At 40.9% G+C, this 22621-nt stretch overlaps 1 protein-coding gene across 3 annotated transcripts in view; it reads left to right on the top strand.

Annotated features, from left to right (window-relative positions):
* PTPN22 (protein tyrosine phosphatase non-receptor type 22) overlaps positions 1-22621 on the top strand; it is a 56127-nt gene that overhangs the window by 4642 nt on the left and 28864 nt on the right. For 2 of the 3 annotated variants that reach the window (XM_011223675.3, XM_002918245.4), the window contains exons 2-11: positions 9915-10023; positions 10300-10376; positions 10534-10629; positions 11040-11078; positions 12234-12305; positions 12422-12481; positions 13056-13198; positions 13934-14000; positions 14818-14895; positions 17349-17435. In XM_011223675.3, the coding sequence (XP_011221977.1) occupies positions 9915-10023; positions 10300-10376; positions 10534-10629; positions 11040-11078; positions 12234-12305; positions 12422-12481; positions 13056-13198; positions 13934-14000; positions 14818-14895; positions 17349-17435 (828 nt within the window). The remainder of the gene's footprint in view (positions 1-9914; positions 10024-10299; positions 10377-10533; positions 10630-11039; positions 11079-12233; positions 12306-12421; positions 12482-13055; positions 13199-13933; positions 14001-14817; positions 14896-17348; positions 17436-22621) is intronic. The other variant, XM_034654130.1, reaches the window with a different exon arrangement.

The raw sequence follows: 22621 nt of genomic DNA, 5'->3' as shown, positions 1-22621 counted from the left end.
CCTCCCTCCCTCCCTCCCTTCCTTCCTTTCTTTCTTTCTATCAAAGGACAGCTGACACACAGTGTTACATTAGTTTTAGGTGTACAACATAGAGATTCCACAACTCTATACTCCATGGTTATTTTCAACCTGTATTTTCACATATAAATTTTCTGTTCATCTACCTTCAACAATGACTAACCTGTGGAGCTGTGTGTTCCAGACGGTCTGCTCAAGTGCTTCACAAGCAGAGCCTCCTTTACTTCCCAAAGAATCCCTTACAATGGCTAACAAAGCCCTGCACGGACCAGCCCTCAAGTGCTTCTCCAGCTTCCCACAGTATGTTGAGTGTCTTGTCCTTGTCATGCTGCTTCTGCCACAGGGCCTTTGCACATATGCTGTTCCCTTTCCTTGAATATTCCCTCATACTGCTCTTTACCTAGTTAACACTTTGTAATTCTTCAGATCTCAATTTGGTAGTCATTTCCTCAGAGAAGCCTTTCTTGACCTCCCCAAATACATCAAATATGTTCTCATCAGCACTATCTTTTTTTTTTTTTAATATCTCTTTTTTGCCCCCAGCCTTATTAAGGTTTCCATAGCATTTATCACAGTTCCAATTTTACATCTTTTTGTGGGATTGATTAACGTCTGCTCTCCCATCAGTCTGAAGCTCCACAAAGACAAGGCTCACACTTAGTTCTGCTTATCTGGGTATCCGCAGCGACGAGCCCATGTTTGGCAAGCAGTAGACACTGAGGGTCAACTTGTCTAAGGTCATGCAGTTCATTCAGTGGTGGAACTTGGATTTGAAATAGAGCTATTTGTTAAAGCTGTGCTTTTTTTTTTTTTTTAAGATTTTATTTATTTATTTGACAAAGAGAAAGACAGCCAGCGAGAGAGGGAACACAGGCAGGGGGAGCAGGAGAGGAAGAGGCAGGCTCCCAGTGGAGAAGCCTGATGTTGGGGCTCAATCCCAGGACTCTGGGATCACAGCCTGAGCCAAAGGCAGACACTTAATGACTCTGCCACCCAGGCGCCCCTGTTAAAGCTGTGCTCTTAGCCCTCCTTCTGATCCCGGACTCTGTTGCCCCCAATTTATACATTGGTTTGAACCCTTTAAATTGTAGTATAACATGTACAAAGAAAATTGCTTTAAACACACACATGAGGGGCACCTGGGTGGCTCATTTGGTTGCTTAACCAAATGACTCTTGGTCTCAGCTCAGGTCTCAATCTCAGAGTGGTGAGCTCAAGCCCCAATTTGGGCTCCACTCTGCACATGGAGCCTACTAAAAAATAAAGAAAGAAAGAAAGAAAAATAAACACACACGGGACGCCTGGGTGGCTCAGTCGGTTAAGCGTCTGCCTCCAGCTCAGGTCATGATCCTAGGATTCTAGGATTTAGCCCCACATCGGGCTCCCTGCTCAGCGGAGAGCCTGTTTCTCTCTCCCCCTCTGCCTGTCCCCCTGCTTGTGCTCATGCTCCCTCTCTCTCTCTATCTCAAATAAAGAAATAAAAACTTAAATAAAATAAACACACACACACAGTTTAACAACTAGGATAAAGCAGGAACCCAAGCACAGCTCAGATGGAGAAACATTACCTACACCTTGGAAATCCCTTGGTGTCCTTCTGGATCACAACTACCCCCAACCCCCACCACATTAGAGGTAAATGCTGCCCTGAAATTGTTATGATTTTTATTTATTTATTATCCCCTCCACCAATTTCGCCCATCCCCCCCACCCCTCCCCTCTGGCAACCACTAGTGTTTTGGTTTTTTTTTAAATATTTATGAGCCTATTTCTCTTTTCATATTGTTTGTTCTGTTTTTTAAGATTCCACATATAAATGAAATCATATGATATTTGCCTTTCTCTGTGAATTTTTTTATTTTTCTGCATAGCTTTGAAGCCTATCACTGAACAGTAGAGATTAGTTTTACCTGTTTTGGAACTCTATGTAATGCAATCACGTTATGTATGTGTGTGTGTGTGTTTAACGTCTTCTGTCTTTCACTATACATTATGTTTACAAATTCCACCCATTTCGTTACAAGTAGCCAGGTCTTGATTTTTTTCTAATCATTTTTATGAATTCCATCAGGGTCCGATATATGCAATTATTGTCGTGTTGTGATCACAGCGCGCGCTGAGCAAGGTCACGCAGTCACCTAGGATGGTATTAACTATTTGGGATCACCACAGTCCAGTGTCTTGGCTTCTGTTTTGCTAGCCTAAAAATTCAGTTTTGTCAGTATGCCAGAGTTGATCAGGACTAGGCAAACACATAAGAAATTCGCCAGAAACAAGAATGCCAATTTATTAATTATTCAGGGAGAAAAATCACTATCAGAGTAGTCATTTGCATTGACTGACAGCATGTTCTGTAGTTTGGAGAAAAACTTACATGAGAAGCCAGCTATAACCAGAAAGTTGCCTGATGAGCGTAGCGATTTTGGTGGCCTCAACTGTGATGGTATGGTCTCCACCTCGTTGTTCGAACCGAACCTTCAAGCTGGTGGCCACCATTCTTTCCTGGCCAGCACTAGGGACACAGTGACAGTGCCGGATGTCTTGTCTTCTAGGCTAATGAGGACCATCTACTTCCATTAGTGCGTTCGTGATCAGCTACATTACAGTTTGCAGAGGAATAGGTATTCTCTTTGGTCAATTACTGCAGCTGATTGTGGTTTTATGGCATGTACATTTCAGCCATTGTATGAAATATGGGTCAAGTCTTGGTTCTGCATACCACATGCTGGTCAATTTTGTTTAAAACTCCTTTGATACACTTTTCTATGTTGGAGGCAGTTGAAGCATTTTCATTTAGAAAACATGCGTAAGGGGCACCTGGGTGGCTAAGCACGGCCTTTGGCCTCAGGTCATGATCCCAGGGTCCTGGGGTTGAGTCCCGCATTGGGCTCCCTGCTCTGCTTCTCCCTCCGCCTGCCGCTCCACCCGCTTGTGCGCTCGCACTTTCTCTCTCTGTCAAATAAATAAATAATACCTTAAAAAAAAAAAGAAAGCATGTGTAAAAGTATGAATTGTTTATAAAAAGTGAAAGCTTAGCAAATGTCAAGAATTGTGCAAAATATACATATATGAGCTCATTGGATGCCCGCAAGTATTTGTACAAAGACTGGATGGGAATACAGAATATGAACATGGCTTCATGTAGATAGGATAATTTGATTATGGTGTATCTTCCTCCTTCTAAAAAACGTTTTGGAGTGAAGAAATTGCAAATAGAAGTACAAATAACAAAAACACCACCAACAACATTTAACCTATCAGATGGCCCTATATTTAAAACATTATAATCGTAATGTTGATCAGAGTTCAGAAAAATGCAGTTTCAAACACTGCTGTTATAACCTTTCTGGAGGCAAAGTTTGTATGCCATTTCTTTTTTTTTTTTTTTTAAAGATTTTATTTATTTATTCGACAGAGATAGAGTCAGCCAGTGAGAGAGGGAACACAAGCAGGGGGAGTGGGAGAGGAAGAAGCAGGCTCATAGCAGAGGAGCCTGATGTGGGGCTCGATCCCATAACGCCGGGATCACGCCCTGAGCCGAAGGCAGACGCTTAACCGCTATGCCACCCAGGCGCCCCTGTATGCCATTTCTGATATATATATCATATATATATAGTGTGTGTATATATATATATATATATATATATGATAATATGACTCAAAAGCCTTTATAGTGGGCAAATTCTTTGACCACTCCTAAGAATTTATCTGAAGAAAATGATGAAAGATATTTGTATAGGTTTTGGCATCTGTAATAATTGTTTAGAACTATTATTTAGGAAGATTGAAGCACCTTAAATGTGCAATAATATGAAGGAATAGGCTAAGTAATTTATGTCACACCCCCTACAATAGACCACTCTGCCATCACTAAAAATGTAGAACACAAATTCATAAGTAAAAAGAGCAAGTTGCAAATCCCTATATGCGGTGTGATCCCATCTTTATTACACACACAGATAAAGGATTGGAATGTAATATAAAATATTAGGAATGATTCACTCTGGGTAGTGTGGGATAACAGGTTGTTTTTATAATTTTGTTTTGCTTCTCTGTATGCTAAAATTTCTTCAATGAACATGCATTACTTTTTTATTTAAGAAATCTATATTTAAATTTTTCTTTTAGTGTTGCTTGATTCCATCTAAACAAGAAAAAGTAAAAAGAAAAAAGGGGTGGTGATTTTTATGGTTCTTGGGGAGGAGATATTTTTGTAGAAAAAGTAAACACTGTATTTATCCACTACAAAGACGTATTTATTAAATGTGGAGCATTCAGGGAGCCCTAATAGAATACATCCAGTCGTGAAGGCCACGGTAATGTTGGTTTATAATACACTAGAGGTCAGACTGGTAGTGTAGCAACTTCTGGAGACCTGTCATAGACAGACCAGAGAAGGCATGGGTACGTTTTAGTTGCACAGAGAAGATCTAGAAGTATCCTAGTTCTATATTTATTTACAGTAACAATCCGACCAGGGCAGTCATGAACACAGTACCTACCTCCTGCATAGCCCATGCACAAACATCTGTCCAACTGAAATGACTCGTTCGTGTGAAACAACCTATCGCTTGAATGTACTTATCAACATTTCTTGACTTTTGTGCACGTGAAGGTGAAAATTGTTTTGCTGCTACCACCAGAATAAATATATTGCATCACTTCTAAAGCAAATTCCTCTCAACTCCATCCCCCCCCACTAGGGATCGTCCAGTCCCCCATTTCCAGTTATTCACAGGATTAAAAAACACACACGTATTGTCATAACTTCACGTTGTAAGTATCTAAAAAGTTGAACTTCTTGGTTTACTCACCCCACTTTGGCTATTGGCATCTCCTATGTGATGTTTGGCGAAAGTGCATCTCCCTGTATCATCCAGCAGGATGACTCCAGAAGGAGGAACGGGTCGGGGAGAAAAAGCCATCCTGTCCCATTGTTGCACGGGGCAGTTAAGGCGGCTGAACACGAACAGGTTTTTGGTTTTGTTTTTTTAAGATTTTATTTATTTATTTATCAGAGAGAGAGAGAGAGACAGAGAGCTCAAGTAAGGGGAGTGGCAGGCAGAGGGAGAAGCAGGCTCCCCGCTGAGCAGGGAGCCCAATGCGGGGCTTGATCCCAGGACCCTGGGATCATGACCTGAGCTGAAGGCAGATGCTTAACCAACAGAGCCCCCCAGGTGTCCCTGAACAAGCACAGGTTTACAAGTGCATGTGCTCATGCATCCACACACACACACACACTCACACACTCACACACTCACAATCTTTATCTGTGACATTCTGCCAAATCAAGAGAAGCATATCTTACAAAAAGGCCTTTTTGTCTATAGCATTCTCTCTGGAAGCATTCCATAAGTAAGCAAAGCAAAACAAACAAGTAGAAACAGGGTAGCAAGGAGTATGCACTAGGCTACGTTCTGGAGATTTCTGAGAGGAGCAGCTCTGGGACTTGACATCTTTTCGGCAGCTCTGGAAGGAATGACAACCTAAAAGTGATCATTCCAAGGATGCGTAAGAGCAGAGACAGCTGAAAAATCGGTATAACTTGAGTGGGAGTCTTTTGTAGTCTCCCATGTGCCTGTGGCCCGTCCTTGGTTAAATTCCCAAACTAGCCCACTTGCATCCATCTTGTTGTGAAAATATACCATATCATTTTCAGTTCAGCATCTCTCCCCCTAAATCTAATGCTGCAAATCCACAGGACTTCAAACCATGGTAAGAAACTAGAACTTCAGAAATGACCGTATGCTGGCTTTGTGACAGGTGGCCTGTGTCTGATCTACTTCTAGAAACAGAAAAGCTGGTCGTTAAACACCACATGCTGGTATTTGTGGCCCAGCAACGAAGCAGGCACTGGCTGTCTGTCCCATTCGTCATCCTCAGTTGGAAAAGGCTTGCATTCCCATACTCTGAGGTGGTATAATAATTGAGTGATCATGTATTATTTGGAAAGTATCAATTTAATTAGCTTCTAGATATTTGGACTTCTTTGTGTTGTGAACTGCCAGCTAACAAACATCTCATGACCCCAGCTTTTCATCAAGTTATCCAGAGCTGATCTTGAAATCTAAGGATGGATTTGGATGATTTATTGGAGCAAATTTCTGTTCTCTACGACCTTTATTTTATCTCTCTCCGTGTCATCGTACCTTGGTTTTAGGCTCTCCCTTCCTCACCCATTTTTTTAAATGATGTAGTTATAAGTGTGCGTCCTTAAGTAAACTCCTACAGATAGACACACATCCTAATTATGTGAAAACACCGTATAAAGTATAGCAGCTAAGCAACAATAATTAACAGCCCCCTTCTTTTTTATTTTTTCTTGTTGCCAGTCACTCGAAGAAAGTTATTTCTCTATTTCCTTATTTCTCTTTATTATTTAACCCATGGAAAAAATAGACCATAATCTTGGCTGAGAAATGCAAAAGCAGTATCAGATATACATTTATGAGAAAGAAAAGGAAAGCCATAGTTTTAAAGTAATGATACTACACATAATTGACAGTGACATCAATTTGTGTGTGTGTGTGTATATATATATATATATATATATTTTAGAGAGAGAGGGTGCCTGCACACACAAGGAGCAGGGAGGGGCAGAGGGGGAGGGAGAGAGAGAATTTTAAGCAGGCTCCCCACAGAGCCCACCACGGGGCTTGATCTCATGACCCTGAGATCATGACCAGAGTCAAAATCAAGATCAGGTTCTTAACCAACTGAGCCACCCAGGTGCCCCTCAATTTGTATAATCTTAAAAGAGCCTGGAAGTCAATCTTTTTTTTTTAAAGGAAAAATATTTCTTGTTTTATTAGACAATCTTAAATACATTTTTAAAAAAGATTCTGTTTATTTATTTGACAGAGAGACAGCCAGCAAGAGAGGGAACACAAGCAGGGAGAGTGGGAGAGGAAGAAGCAGGCTCCGTGAAGGAGCCTGATGTGGGGCTCGATTCCAGAATGCCGGGATCACGCCCTGAGCCGAAGGCAGACACTTAACGACTGAGACACCCGGGTGCCCCTTAAATACATTTTTTAAAAAAAGATTTATTTATTTATTTATTTGACACAGAGACAGCCAGTGAGAGAGAGACAAGCAGGGGGAGTGGGAGAGGAAGAAGCAGGCTCCCAGCAGAGGAGCCTGATGGGGGGCTCGATCCCAGAATGCCGGGATCACGCCCTGAGCCGAAGGCAGGCGCCTAACGACTGAGCCACCCGGGCGCCCCTTAAATACATTTTTTCTAACATCCTCAAATATATTTTTCTAGTTAGAGTTCACATAGACTGAAAGCTAGCCTGTTAAATTGGCTAAGCAAGGATGTGTGGACAATGAGGTCATTGCAGGGAAATGCATGTGACCAGAGAGGTATGAACCCTCGGAACCACACCCTAGGTCTGGGTTAAGAATTTTAGGAACCTGGGGCACCCGGCTGGCTCAGTCAGTGGAACATGCGACTCTTAGTCTCAGGGTTGTGAGTTCGAGCCCCAAATTGGGTGTAGAGATTACTTAAAAATAAAAAATAAAATCTTTAAAAAATTTTATAAAAAGAATTTTAGGTACCTGAAGTCATTTGTTTATTCCTATTTCCTACAGTTATTAAACATTTATGGAGTACATATGATGTCTCCTGGAAGTCAATCTTAAGGTACCTTACAATTCTAGGACTGTGGGGAATATGGGAAAATTAGCTTGGTATCCAACTGGGGAGAATCTCAAGTACTTGGCCAAGGAGTCTGGGCTCTTTCCCAGTAGCAAGGCGGGGGGTGGTTTCACTGAAGTTGTTTTGGGCATGAGAGAGAAAAAGAAAGCAATATTTTAGTAAGATTAATTTGGCATAATTGTCCCTCAATGAATTTGGATGAGGAAAGACAGAAAAGCATGAAGGTGAGTTAAGAAGCAACTGGACTGGTTCAAGTTTTAAGGTAGAGGGTCTTAATTAAGATACCTGTGGTGGAGATAGGAACAAAGGTCAATGCAAGATACGACATGGGAAGAATCAGTTGAACTTGCTGACACAGTGAGAGGTGGGAATTGTTAGAAACAGGAAACCACAAGTGACTCTCAATTTCCAGGGTATAGTTGCCTGGGATAAGGGTAATGCCAGTGGCTTTGACAGCGGGAACAATACTGATTTTAGTTTGAAATGTGGCAACTCTGAGGCTCTAATAATAAGTGAAAGTGGAAAGGTCTAGGACATGGTCAGGAATTCAGAACTGGAACTTTGTAATCGAATCTCCATATAGAAATTTGAGATTTCGGGGCACCTGGGTGGCTCAGTCATTGAGCATCTGCCTTCGGCCTGGGACATGATCCCAGGGTCCTGGGATCAAGCCCCGTATCGGGCTCCTCTGTTGGGAGCCTGCTTCTTCCTCTCCCACTCCCCCTGCTTGTGTTCCCTCTCTCGCTGGCTGTCTCTCTCTGTCAAATAAAAAAATAAAATCTTTAAAAAAAAAAAAGAAATTTGAGATTTCTCGATCGGGGTTGGAACTATAATTAATTTTTTTTAAAGATTTTATTTATTTATTTGACAGAGATAGAGACAGCCAGTGAGAGAGGGAACACAAGCAGGGGGAGTGGGAGAGGAAGAAGCAGGCTCATAGCGGAGGAGCCTGATGTGGGGCTCGATCCCATAACGCCGGGATCACACCCTGAGCCGAAGGCAGACGCTTAACTGCTGTGCCACCCAGGCGCCCCGAAACTATAATTAAATTTTGAATCAGGTAAATAAATTTTAAACCCTCCCACTGGTATGCCTTCTCTAAGAGTATATGGTATCCTGGAGCGAATGTACGTAGCAAGAGAAGAACAGAAAGTTGAGGACTTGACTTTGGAACTTTGGGGAACTCATAGCAGGAAGGCAGAAACAGAGAGCCAGTGAGAAAGAGTAGACATGGAACAAGAAGGAAGAGAAGGAGGTGAACCAGATAATGTAGACTAGTATGGGCCCAGAGGAAGAGATTTCAAAGAGGAAATCAAAGAGAAAAAAGACTGAGGAGATCTTGAGGGATCGGACCTATAGGAAGTAGTTAATGCTCTTCACGCGATCGATCCACCATTAAATAGTGGGTAGATAATGAAATTTTTTTTCTGTAGTTCAATTCAACAAATATGTGTCAGCTATCACAGATGTTCCCCCCTTTTCTTTCTCAGATTGAGTAAGGCTTCACAGACATCAGCTGTATTAAAAGCAGTTTCTTTAAATGATAAGGGAGTTAAACAAAGTCTGGGATGAGGCCAATTCCCTAAAAGCTGAAGAGGAACTATGATTTTCTCTGACCTGAAAGTCTGGTCTATGGTAGAATATTGGAAAATGGGAGTAATTTCAAGGAGTTACTTCACTCCCTTGAGGAATCTTGCTGAACCATATTCTGCCAGCCTGGCCTAGATCACATTCTACCAACAGACTGTGATACTACTCAGACATTCTTTGGTTGAGGGGTAGGCTTGCAGTTTGGGTCATATAAACAAAAGGACTGCTTTCGGGACTGCAATCTTTGAAATTTTGCTAGATATAGGGAGATCTTATTCGGCTTACGCTCCATTTCTGTCTACAATAGCCCTGTAGTAGCCGTAAAGAAGGTAAACGTTTAGTATCTGACGTTTGTGTGGGGCATATAGTTTGTTTTCAAAAGACACTGACTTCTAAAATATTCACCAGTTTCACCCCTAGGTTTTAGCTATTTGTGGCTCAGCTGCTGTAAGTGTGATCCTTTCACTTCTCCAAACTAAAGTCTGCTGACCTTATGCTCTAGGACTCTGTCCTGAATTAGAGGTAGTTCTAGAAGGTGCTACAAATGGCAAAAAGGGGACTGTTTGGGCAGAAGAGAAGGAAAGCTGTCCAGAGACAGCCTCTCACCTCTGTACCCTAGGAGGATCTCATTTTTGGAATTTTATTACAGAAGCTGAAAAGACAATCCACCAAGTACAAGGCAGACAAAACCTATCCCACAACTGTGGCCGAGATCCCCACGAACATCAAGAAAAACAGATACAAGGATATCTTGCCCTGTAAGTTTCATTTCTCCCTATGAGCTTGTACCTTCTCCCAAATTCAGTAATTCTTATCTCTTTTGACCCATTGCCTGCTGTTCCTAAGCCCGGACAATGCTCTGACAAATTAGTTTGTACTATTAACAACCACAGAAGAACATTCACTCACTCGCTCACTCACTCACTCACCAAACACTTCCAAGCATCCACTATTCACAGCACTATGTCCTGACTTACAGTAAATCCTACGACTAAGTCCTTTTAGTTACACTGTGTCTGTCTTTTGTATTATAGATGATCACAGCCGGGTAGAGCTGTCCCTGATAACCTCAGATGAAGATTCCAACTACATCAACGCCAACTTCATTAAGGTATACCCTGTATGCTGCAGGTCTCTAGGTATCTAAACAAAGGGTTGGTATTCTAGACCATATTTCTCTAGGTACCTAAACAAAGGAGGAGGGGATACGAGACAGGAGGAAGAGGCTTTATTCGTAGTCATCCCATATAATTTCTGTTCCCCTTTAGGGAGTTTATGGACCCAAGGGTTATATTGCCACCCAGGGACCCTTGTCTACAACTCTCCTGGACTTCTGGAGGATGATCTGGGAATACAGTGTCCTGGTAAGGGCAGAGCTGTTTGGTTCCTCTGTTCTGTAGTTGTTAGGGATGGGGTGGGGAGGGTGTCAGGATATGTGACTGAGGTTTCCTCTACATTAAAATCGGGGCCTTTTGGGGTCAGCCGCTAGGATTTCAGTGTTCAAGCAAATTTTTGTCAAAATCACAATGTCACCCTTATTCAAGGAAATGAAAGTTCATGTCTTGACAGGTTCATTTGTTAACAGGAATTTACTGATTTGAATAGAGAAAAGGGAAGCGAGGGCAGAGAGAAGGGTGGGAGCAACATTTAATCATTTACCAAGATTTCTTTTGGGGGTTAAAAAACAAACAACACAGAAAAAAAACAATGATTCTGGGACCCAGGTATGCACTGCTCTTTCTAACTACATCAATGCTCTATTTCGTCCCCTTAGATCATTGTTATGGCATGCATGGAGTTTGAGATGGGGAAGGTGAGTCGCCCTCTGGTGAACCTAAAGATAAAGGGGAGAGAAGGGGAAGAGTTGGTTGCAGAACTATTCTTAAGTGTGCCTACTTAAAAATTATCCTCATCTTGCTAGCTGTCAGTTTGGGAATGCCAAATGACTGTCAAGTCTTTCTTACCCCTAAGAACTCCTTTTGTCCACTTTCCCAGTAGGCTGTCTACGTTAAAGATAAGATACGTTTTTAGAGTAATGATTCACTTTCCCACTTTTATTAATCAGACATCTTTAACTGACAGCACTTCTAACCCTGTGCTGTCCAGCATGACATCCACTAGCCACATGTGGCTAACGAGCCCTTGAAACAGGGCTAGTGCACCCAGGGAACTCAATTTTATTTCATTTCATTTTGGTGAGCTTAAATTTAAAGACTCAGTTTTCCAATTCAGTGTTTGGAAAACTTCATGTTTCTAACAACTCGGGTATGTGAATCTTTCTCTACTATCCATTTGATGAACTCTAAATGGAAAGGAGATGTTTCCAATGGTAATTTAGGGTATTGAGATGTGCTGTAAATATGAAATACACCTGAGTTTTGAAGACCGAGATAAGAAATGTCAAGTATCAAATATATGTTTTATATTGATTACATGTTTTTTTGATATACTGGGCTAAGATGTATTATTAAAATTACTCTCATATTTTTCATTTTTGAATGTGGCTATTAGAAAACTGCATGGGTAATTCACATTATGTTTCTGTTGAATAGAAACTCTTCTTACCTACTGTTGACATTCATAATTCTAGTTAGAACCAAGCTTTCAGGGGCACCTGACTGGCTCCGTTCATTAAGCACCTACCTTCGGCTCAGGTCATGACCTCAGGGTCCCGGGATCGAGCCCCTGCTCAGTCCAGTTGGGCTTCCTGCTCAGTGGGGAGTCTGCTTGTTCCTCTCCCACTGCCCCTCTCTAACCCCCTCGTGCTCTCTCTCAAATAAATAAATAAATAAATAAATAAAATCTTTAACAACAACAAAAAAACAAGCTACACTTAGCTTGTGCAGCCTTGCTTTAGTAGGTGAGGACGCAGAGCTGAATTTGCTTCTGAATGAGGGAGTGGGTTTTGTTACCCAGAAGAGACTAGAATATCCGGAGGGAAGTCATGACATTCTGCTTTGTGCAACAGAAAAAGTGTGAGCGCTATTGGACTGAGCCAGGAGAGCTACCGCGGCAAGTTGGCCCCTTCTCCATATCCTGTGTGAGTATGATGCCTGCTTCCGTTCTGGCTGAGCAGATGATCCAAGGTCTACTTTATAGAGACTAGTTTTTGAACATTAGTCTTTGAAATAACTAATATTTGAATTTACTTCTTAGGAAGCTGAAAATAGAAAATCTGATTACATAATCAGGACTCTAAAAGCCAAGTTCAATAGTGTAAGTATAGACCCGGAGTGGTAAACTCAAGAGCCCACAGAGGCAAATACATATGTATGACTCGGGCCGGGCTCAAGATGATAGGGAGTGGTGGGGCCTTTCATGTTCTGGATAAATCTTCATATGCAAAAGAGACCTTTGGCGTAACCTCTATTCCCCAATCTATTACACACCATGGCACACTTATAAAATGAGAATTTTTGTAGAATGAATAGAGGCTGTGAGGTGAATAGAGGCTGGGAACCAACTTGAGAGCTCACATCGCCCAGTGTCTCTACGGCAAAGGGGTTTAATATATCAGCATGCCTGTGCCCCACTTGAACCAGCGAAGCACACCAGTTGGGAAGCTCTGGGTTGGACTACATCTCTACCTCCTCTTGTGAGTGGGGCAGATAGGGAAAGAGCAATAGTCAGTGACCTGAAATCACTTTTAATTGTTCTCAGAAGGCGTGTGGTCCCCAGAGGCCTATAGAGAAGAAAGCAGCATAAATTGCCAACAGGAGAGAGATCTTGTGGTAGAATGAGGTGGGGTCCTAACACTGAACTCTCCTTTAATTCTGGCTATTTTTTATAGGAAACTCGAACTATCTACCAGTTTCATTACAAGAACTGGCCAGACCATGACGTGCCTTCATCTATAGACCCTATTCTTGAGCTCATCTGGGATGTGCGGTCTTACCAAGAGGACGACAGTGTTCCCATATGCATTCACTGCAGGTATGATGCTGTTCCGTGAAACTTCCACCCCAAACAAACCAGATATCACGGTCTGGCCAGGACTCCTGCTGTAACTGAAGGAAGACGGACTCTGTTGGAATTTAAGGTGGTACAAGCACATAGGATGTAGGCTCCTGAACCTCGTCTTGATTTTTCCAGTTGATTAGAAAGGAACGAAGCTTAGAAATGAGAGTGATCGAAAGAGCCAGGTCCATAGCAAAAACAAACCATAATAAATTCAACCCGAGCATTCAATTAATATTTTCTTTCTTTTTTTTTTTTAAAAGATTTTATTTATTTATTTGACAGAGACAGCCAGCGAGAGAGGGAACACAGGCAGGGGGAGTGGGAGAGGAAGAAGCAGGCTCCAAAGCAGAGGAGCCTGATGCGGGGCTCGATCCCAGAACGCCGGGATCACGCCCTGAGCCGAAGGCAGACGCTTAAGGACTGTGCCACCCAGGCGCCCCTCAATTAATATTTTCTGACAAGTTCCTTGGGAACAGTGCAGCTCTAGAGACTCTTGCTGAGAGAAGTCGCCTAGGCTCTGTCCTGAGGTTCGGTGTGGGCATGTGGCAACTGACAAACATGCTCTGGGAAATGGGGCGTGGGGGGCGGGGTTGGACCGTTTCGTTGCCTCTAGATTTCTCCTTCCTCAATCTGCTGGTGACATTTCCCAGCTGCCGTCAGTGATCCAGGCTCTGCAACTACACGTGCTCCTGTGATCTTTCATTTCAGTGCCGGCTGTGGAAGGACTGGTGTTATCTGTGCTCTTGATTACACCTGGATGTTGCTAAAAGATGGGGTGAGTTTCTCTCTGCAGGCACTTCCTGTTTGCTTACCCTGCTACTTTCAGACTCAGGAATTGTTTGGTTCTTCCAGACATCTATCTCCATGACTCATCTTTTCTAGAATATTCACTGTTGACCTGCTTTGTCAGATGATTAAATTAGGCCCTGGGTTGGTGGTTCTCTAAGTGTGGTTCCCAGGCAAGCAGCATCGGCATGACCTGAGAACTTGTTAGAAATGCAAAACCTTGGGCCCTGCCTTGGATGGACTGAAGCAAAAACTCTGGGGGCGGGGGGGGGGGGGGGGGGGGGGAAGGCAGCAAGCTCTCCAGGCGCTTCAGATGCGTGTTTGAGAATCACTGACCCAAATTCCACAGTTACCCTTCCTTTACCCAAACTACTTTAGTGGATGGACTCAATCTACCACAATCAAACCTTGTGTTCCAATCTCTAAGTCATTTTAAAAAGTCTAATAGGAAGTGGGAAGGTTGAAATATGGGCTTTAAATCCATCTGCCAATTTCTTTTATTCATAAAATTCTCACACTCATCTGAGCCTTCTCCCTCATTATATTTTTAACTTCAGACGTTTGATCACCCCATGTGAAATCATTCTCAAGAGCTTCTTCAATCTTTTCTGGGGAAAATACCGGGCTCTAAATCATGCTGCAAGTGATGAGAAATCTCATTTATTTTAAAAATGCATTCTTTTTCGGATATTATCTTCTGTTGGGAGAGGAGATATCATGAGAGTGACGAGGCTGGGAGAAATAATTTAGTAACAAGGCTAAGGAACAAAGGAGTAAGATATATTTTTTTTCCTTTTATTTCATAGATACTTCCTGAGAATTTCAGTGTTTTTAGTTTGATCCAGGAAATGCGAACGCAAAGGCCTTCCTTTGTTCAAACTCAGGTATGCAGCTGTGGTGAATGGATCATGACATGTGTCAGTCTTGCTACGTCTCTCTGGTCAATAGGAAGGTAAAACAGCACAGCTGACTGCCTAGCTCTACCACCAGTTTACTCATAGGTGCACTAGCCCGTTTGCACTTCCTCGAACTCTGAATGGATCAGTATTTTTCTTGTATCCCTTGCCTTGGGTCAAATTCCTCTCATTCCTTGTATTTTACTGTCTGTGCAGAAAATATTAAGAAAGCAATGCAACATTTCTTATAAAGAATGTTGAAAGAATTCCACAAGCTGTTTGATTGATTTGAAAGAAATAGTTGGGTCAGGTTAACTTGAAGTTATTTGTAGCAGTAATTCACCTCTGAAACTGTAGAAAAATCAAAGATTTGTCATTTCGACTTCAGGAAGTGGTAACAGAATCTGGAGAATGCAGTCTGTATACTCATTTTTTGACTTGATGAAAAATAAAAATAAAAGCAACCATACTCCTCTCACCTAGGGGTGGCCACGATTACTATTTTTCTGTAGTCTCTCCTGATCCTTACCGTAAGCATACTTTAAAAACCATAATTATAATTATACTATATACAGGGTTACATATGTCACACAATATTTTCATCCACCCCAAAGGGCTCACCCTCATTCATTGCATTAGGAATGTTCTTCTCCTGTTTTGTTCTCTCCTCTCCTGCTCAAGTTCCACCGCCTAGAAGAAACATTCCCAGCAAAGATCTCTCACTCTCTACAATATTAATTTCACCCAGATTTCTACACCAATAATTTTACCTACATTTCTAAAAAGATGGTCTCCATCTTTAAGATGGAGTTTAGCTTTCAACCATTCATTCATTCACCAAGTATTTATTGATATTAAGTGATAGACACATTGACATAATTTGTTAGAACTACTTTCTACCGCTTAAATAGCAAGACCCTGATGTGTTTCAAGCACTTATAAATGAACCTGCACATAGAGTTGGAGGTAAAATAATCGACAGTGGCACTTCAGATATTTTCATCTGGCATTTGTGAATTGAGGGGAAAAAATGAAGAGCTATTGTAATATAAGCCTTCTGTTTGGCCCACACAGGTTTTCCACTAATAGCTAGTGGAAAAACAAAATTTTTTTTCGAGTGTCGACTGTAGGTGTTTTCTATATTCAACCTGAGGGAAAAAGTTTTTGTGAAATGAAAGCACTGGCTGGTTTAGAACCACCGGACTTAAAAGCAGGCTGATCCATGTAAATTTCTGAAGACCCCGGGAAGAATGCAACCTAGCTGTCTAATATTACATTGTAATACTGAATCAATCAATAAAATCCTACCCCATTACAGAGAAAGCCCATTTCCGGCCTCCTTGTAAAGGTCGGAAGACAGAGGAAACGATTTCCGGTTAGCCTTCACATGTTGGCATTATCAACAACTAGCTGAACAAATCCCTTACCAGTTGTCGCTGCTTTTTCTGACACCACTCTCACCAGGAAATAGCACTGTAACCAGCTGAGCACTTCCTGTCTGATTTTTCTCTCTTCTTAAAAAAAATGGAAGAGTGTGCCAATAGATGTGTTGGGTGATAAGGACTCTGTATGGTTCTCCTGCTAAAATTATAAATGGCAAAAGTTGTGCTTTATTTGTATAGGATTGTGTGACGTGCCAGGAAAACCCTGCTGAGGCTCTTTCAGATGAGAAGTAGATCCAAAATCAAGTGTTAGAGCAGGTCCCATGACAGAACCAACCCCCACCCCCAAGCCGACCCTGTAATGGTGGTGGTGTCATTTCTCCACAGTGAAATCCTTTTACAAGCACAAATTTCCAGACTCTCTTGGGTGGTCTACTTTTCTTCGGTGTCTTCACTAAGAGGGAATTTCAGCGGCTTGATCTAGGCACGCTAAACTAAGAGTCAGAAGATTCAGGTTCGAATCCAAGTCTGGAAATTACCGCTGAACGACCTTGCCCAAAGTGTAAACAGGGATAACAGCCTACCTACTTTGGAGATCAATTGTCAGGGTCAAGTGAAGGATATGTATTGAAGCTATCTATCTACCCATCGACCGCCATCAATCCCCCTTTTTCCAGAAAAGATGGTGCCTGACCAAAAAAGGCATCCAGGGTCAAACAAAACGTTTAAAATGTGAGCCAGGAAAACAAGATTGGAAGGGGGCGGGGTGGAGGGAAAGAAAAGTGAGAAAAGTGGATCAGAACGTAAACCATGCTGGAAGGCCCTTGTATATTTAGAGGTAGAAGATCAAATATTTAGCTGTTTCTAGTGGCCTAGAAGTGCTCTGCAATCCGAATGGGCCACGCAAACATAAGGGCACTACAATGAAACTGCGGTTGATGGTCTCTCCAGGTCGGCTATGCTAGGATTTGACGGATGTGCACAGTCCTGAACTCTGGTTCTGTGCTTCACCAAGTTTCTTGTTTGTTTTCATTTGTTTTGGTGTGTGATGCTTTTCAGGAACAGTATGAACTGGTCTACCAGGCTATATTAGAACTATTTAAGAGACAGATGGATGTTATTAAGGATCAACACTCGGGAACAGAGGTAAGCATTCAACCTGATATTTTGTCTTTTTTTTTTTGTTTTTTCATATTTGATTTTGGTCAAGGGATCTCAGATCAGTTGCAGGACTTAGTAGTTATTGTCAGAACTAAACTGGAGCGTCCGTGGTGCACGGGACTACACTGCAAATCTCCTGTGGAGAAGGATGGACTAATTGAAGTACTTCAACTTAGAAAATGAATCTTTTGGTTAACCTCCTGTATACAATTTTCAGCTACGTTTAGAAACAATAGGAGTGAGTGACAAGGCAAGTGTATATTCTCTTTCCAGGTCAAATAGCTGTGTGGTGAGTTAAAAGTGAGAGTGACAGTTACAAAGTGAAATCATAGTTGAGTGCGGATGTGATTTTTCGGGTTCCTCCAGTCTCGCTTTGATTGCTTATGTCTCATCAAATTGGGGGAATATTTTAGAACATGCAGAGGAATTTCTAGCTGAAGCTCTTAGGTATAAGAACAATTATGACTTAACCAAATTCCAGTGAAAAAATACTGAGTATTCCAGGATATGCTATTTTGATCTCATTACAAAAATTGATGTCACATACTTACTGTGTGGTCACAAAGCATTAGGTTCTGAACAAACTTCAAGAAGATAAAATTACTGATTTACCTTCCAAGGTATATTTTGTAACATATACTTATTTAATTTTTAATATTACATTTTGGATTCTTAATCTGAAAATATTCACTGAGGGCCTGTTACCTAACTACTACCTAGTATTAGGAATACAAAGCCTATAAGACCTGATTCTGATCTTAACTCCTGTCAGCCAAATGCTGAATCATGGGGAAGGAAAGAAAAACTGTTGAAGTTTGAAATGAACTAAGCAATCCCAGTTAGTGTCAACTTCAAGGGAAAACAATGTGGTGGAAGGACATGGAAATAAGAGTATAGTTTTGTCAGAAATTGTTACTTATACCCTATTTATGTATGTTTTATTGGCTAGTATTCCCAGACCAAGGTTAAATGATAAAGGTGATTATGGGCGACCAAATTTTAATGGGAAAGATTCTCATGTGTCACTATCAAGTGTGACGCTGACTTGGAGATATGTTTGTTTGTTTGTTTGCTGGCTTATACCTCTTAATCCGCATCATCTATTTCACCTCTTCCCCCACCTACCTCCCCTCTGGCAACCACCAGTTTGTTCTCTATAGTGAAGTGTCTTTATTTTGGGGGCATCCGGGTGGCTCAGTCAGTTAAGTGTCCAACTCTTGATCTTAGCTCAGGTATTGAGCTCAAGGTCATGAGTTCAAGCCCCATGTCAGGTTCCATACTGGGCCTGGAGCCTATTAAAAAAAAAAAAAGAGTCTTTTGTTTGTTTGTTAATTTTGCCTTTTAGATTCCCCAAATGAGCGGAAGCATTTGGTATTCATCTTCCTCTATTTGACTTATTTCACTTAGCGTATTACCCTCTAGGTCCATCCATGCTATCACAAATGGCAAGATAACATTCCATTCTTTACCCATTCATCTATGGATGGACATTTGAGCTATAGTTTGGCTATTGTAAATAATGCTGCAATAAACATGGGAGTGCATAGATCCCTTGAAATTTGTGTTTTTGTATTCTTTGGGTAAATACCCAGTAGTGTGATTACTGGATCAAATGGTAGTCTTATTTTTAATTTTTAAAGGAACCTCCATACTGTTTTCCATAATGACTGCACCAGTTTACCTTCTTACCAACAGTGCACGAGGGTTCCCTTTTCTCTACTTCCTCTAACACTGTTAGAGGAAACACTGTTGTTTCTTGTGCTTTTTATTTGAGCCATTCTGACAGGTGTGGAGTGATATCTCATTGTGGTTTGGATTCGCATTTCCCTGATGATGAGTGATGTTGAGCATCTTTCTTGTACCTGTAGACCATCTGCATATCTTCTTTAGAAAAATGTCTATTCATGTCCTCTGCCCGTTTTTTAATCAGATTTTTTTTTTTTGGTGTTGAGTTGTACAAGTTCTTTATATGTTTTGGCTATTAACTCCTTATAAATATATTATTTACAAATATCTTCTTCCATTCAGTAGGTTGTCTTTTTGTTTTGTTGCTGATTTCCTTTGCTGTGCAGAAGCTTTTTATTTTTATTTAGTCCCCATAGTTCATTTTTGCTTTTGTTTCCCTTGCCTGAGGAGACATAACCATAAATATGTTCCTAAGGCCAATGTCCAAGATATTACTGTAAGAAATTACCTATGTTTTCTTTTACGAGTTTGATGGTTTTGGGTCTCACATTTAGGTTTTTAATTCATTTTGAGCTTATTTTTGTGTATGGTGTAAGAGAGTAGTTCAGTTTAATTCTTTTGCATGTAGCTGTCCAGTTTTCCCAACACCATTTATTGAAAAGACTGTCATTTCCCCATTTTATATTCTTTTTTAAAAAAGTTATTTATTTATTTATTTATTTGAGAAACAGGGTGAGAAAGAGAGCACAAGCAGGGGGAGAGGTAGAGGGAGAAGCCAACTCCTTGCTGAGCAGGAAGCCCAACTGCATTGGGGCTCAATCTCAGGACCCCAAGATCATGACCTGAGCCGAAGGCAGACACTCAACAACTGAGCCACCCAGGTGCCCCACCCCATTGTATATTCTTGCCACCTTTGTCATGGATTAATTGATCATATAAATGTGGATCTGTTTCTGGGCTTTCTATCTGTTCCATTGACCTGTGTGTCTATTTTTGTGTCAGTACCATATTGTTTTGATGACTATAGCTTTGTAATATGTCTTGAAATTTGGGATTGTGATATGTCTAGCTTTGTTTTCTTTCTCAGGATTGGGCTTTGACTCTTTGAGGTCTTTTGTAGTTCCTTACAAATTTTAGGATTATTTGTTCTAGTTCTGTGAAAAGTGCTGTTGGTATTTTGACAGGGATTACATTGAATCTGTAAATTGCTTTGGGTTCTATGAACATTTTAAGAATATTAATTCTTCCAATTCATGAGCATGGTATATCTTTCCATTTGTTGTTTCATCTTCAATTTCTTTAATCAATGTCTTTTACCTCCTTGGTTAAATTTATTCCTAGGTATCTTACTCATTTTGGTGCGATTATAAATTGGACTGTTGTTTTTCAATTGTTTAAAGAGAGTATTCATTGATTTCTATTTTATTAGGAAATTTTTAGAGAAAGAATATTGAATTCTGTCAATTGCATATTTTGCATTCATGGAGTGATCACATGGATTTCTCCTTTGACCTATTAATACAGTCATACTATTGGATTTGTTAATACCAAACCATCTTTGTGTTGTTAGAATTAACCCTTCTTGAACAAAAAATATTCTTTTGATATGTTGCTGGAGTATGTGGGCTAATATTTTATTTAGGTTTCAGGAAATGCCAACTCTCAAATTTAGCCCAGTAGCAGTGCCATAGCTCCAGGTGGATTGTTTGGAGTGGGTCCTTAGTTAGTAAATGGGAACATAGGAACACAGTTCAAACTCCCACAGAGAGAATTGGTTACAGTTAGCTAAAGAGGACTTCTGTGTCTGGAAAGATCAAGTAGACACTTTTCCCTATTCCTCCCACTAAGTATACCAGAAACCATATATATAATTGACATTATATATAAAACAACTATAAGAAGGTTTTGAGAGATAGAAAGAAGACAGGCCAGCTAAGGACCCTGGGACCTGAGGAAAGACATGACAGTAAATTCCTTGGGTTTTCTTTTGACTCATATATCCCAGACTTGAAACTGAAGTAGTCAACAACCTGGAAATGCCAGTGATACAGACAAAAAAGCCCCAACAAAAGCTTACTCTGTCTAGCCGAAGGACCAGAAAAGAGGCAGTCCAGCAAGACAGAAAACTTTTAGATAATCCTCACTCTACTTTAGTCAACACCACAGAAAATAATGGTCCCTCAACCCCACGCATGTCAGCAAAGGCTGAGTGGGGTCCTAGATTTCCACCTTTCTAACACTGTAGTAGAATGCTGGAGTGGTGTCAGAGAAGGTCAGGTAAAGAGGTAGGACTTTCATCCTCAATGGCCTGAAATGAGGGTTTCCTGCAGTGTCATTGGAGATTGCATGGAGAGCCTGAGCTTCCACTGGACAGTAACGTGGTAGCCCAATGCCTTCCCACAGTAGTATCAGAAGAAGCCTAGTAAGAGAGTTAAGACTTCGACCATCATCCAGCAGTGATAAGGCCTCCCCATACCACAGTGTCAGTAGAGACCACATGGGGAGCCTCTCCCATGATGTCTCCCCTTGGGTGTCAACAAAGACTCAGTGAGGAAACTGGTGGAGGTAGAATATACCTGACAGTAACAAGGCAGTAATGAGGCAGCACCTTCCCTTTCCTGTGTAGAATGGAGTTAAAAATAAAAGAACCTAGCTAAAAGAGAAGGTTTAACTGAGCTCCAGAGCCTCAGAACAATACAAAAATGCCTAGGTTTCAACTGAAAATCATTCATCATACCAAGAACCAGGAAGATCTCAAACCAAATGAATAAAAGACCATCAATAGATGACAATACTGAGATGATAAAGATGTTAGAATTATCTGACAAAGTTTTAAAAGCAGCCACAATAAAAATGCTTTAATGAACAGTTACAAACATGCTTAAAAATTTTTTTTAAATGGAAAGGCTCAGCAATAAATATAAAAAGATTCAGCAAAAAATTCTGAAGATGTAAAGAAGAACCAAATGGCAATTTTAGAATTGAAAAAGGTAGTAACTGAAACAAAATAGCTTAGTAGATGAGCTCAAGAGCAAAATTCAGGGTACATACAGAAAAAAGAACTAATGAGCTAGAAGATAGAACAATAGGAATTACTCAATATAAACATCAGAACTAAAATAGACTGGAAAAAAGAACAAACAGAGCCTTAAGGAAGAGACTACAACAAAATAGCTAGCATTTGTGTCAGCAAAGTCCAAGAAGGAGAGGAGAAAAAAGGCAAGGCTAAAAAAGCACTTAAAGACTCATTATAATTAAACTTCTGAAAACCAAAGACAAAGGTTCTAAGAAACAGCCATAGAAAAATGATCTTAACCGTAGGGAGAAAACAATTAGAATGATAGCAAATTTGTCATCAGAAACCATGGAAGCCAGAAGAAAGTGAAATAATATTTCTCCAAGGCTGAAAAAAAAATAACTGGCAACCCAGAATCCCACACCCAGTGAAAACATCCTTCAGGAATGAAGAAGAAATCAAGACATTC

Source organism: Ailuropoda melanoleuca, chromosome 2, assembly GCF_002007445.2.
Source record: "Ailuropoda melanoleuca isolate Jingjing chromosome 2, ASM200744v2, whole genome shotgun sequence".
Classification (NCBI taxonomy): Eukaryota; Metazoa; Chordata; class Mammalia; order Carnivora; family Ursidae; genus Ailuropoda; species Ailuropoda melanoleuca.
This window is presented reverse-complemented; position numbering and strand designations above follow the sequence as displayed.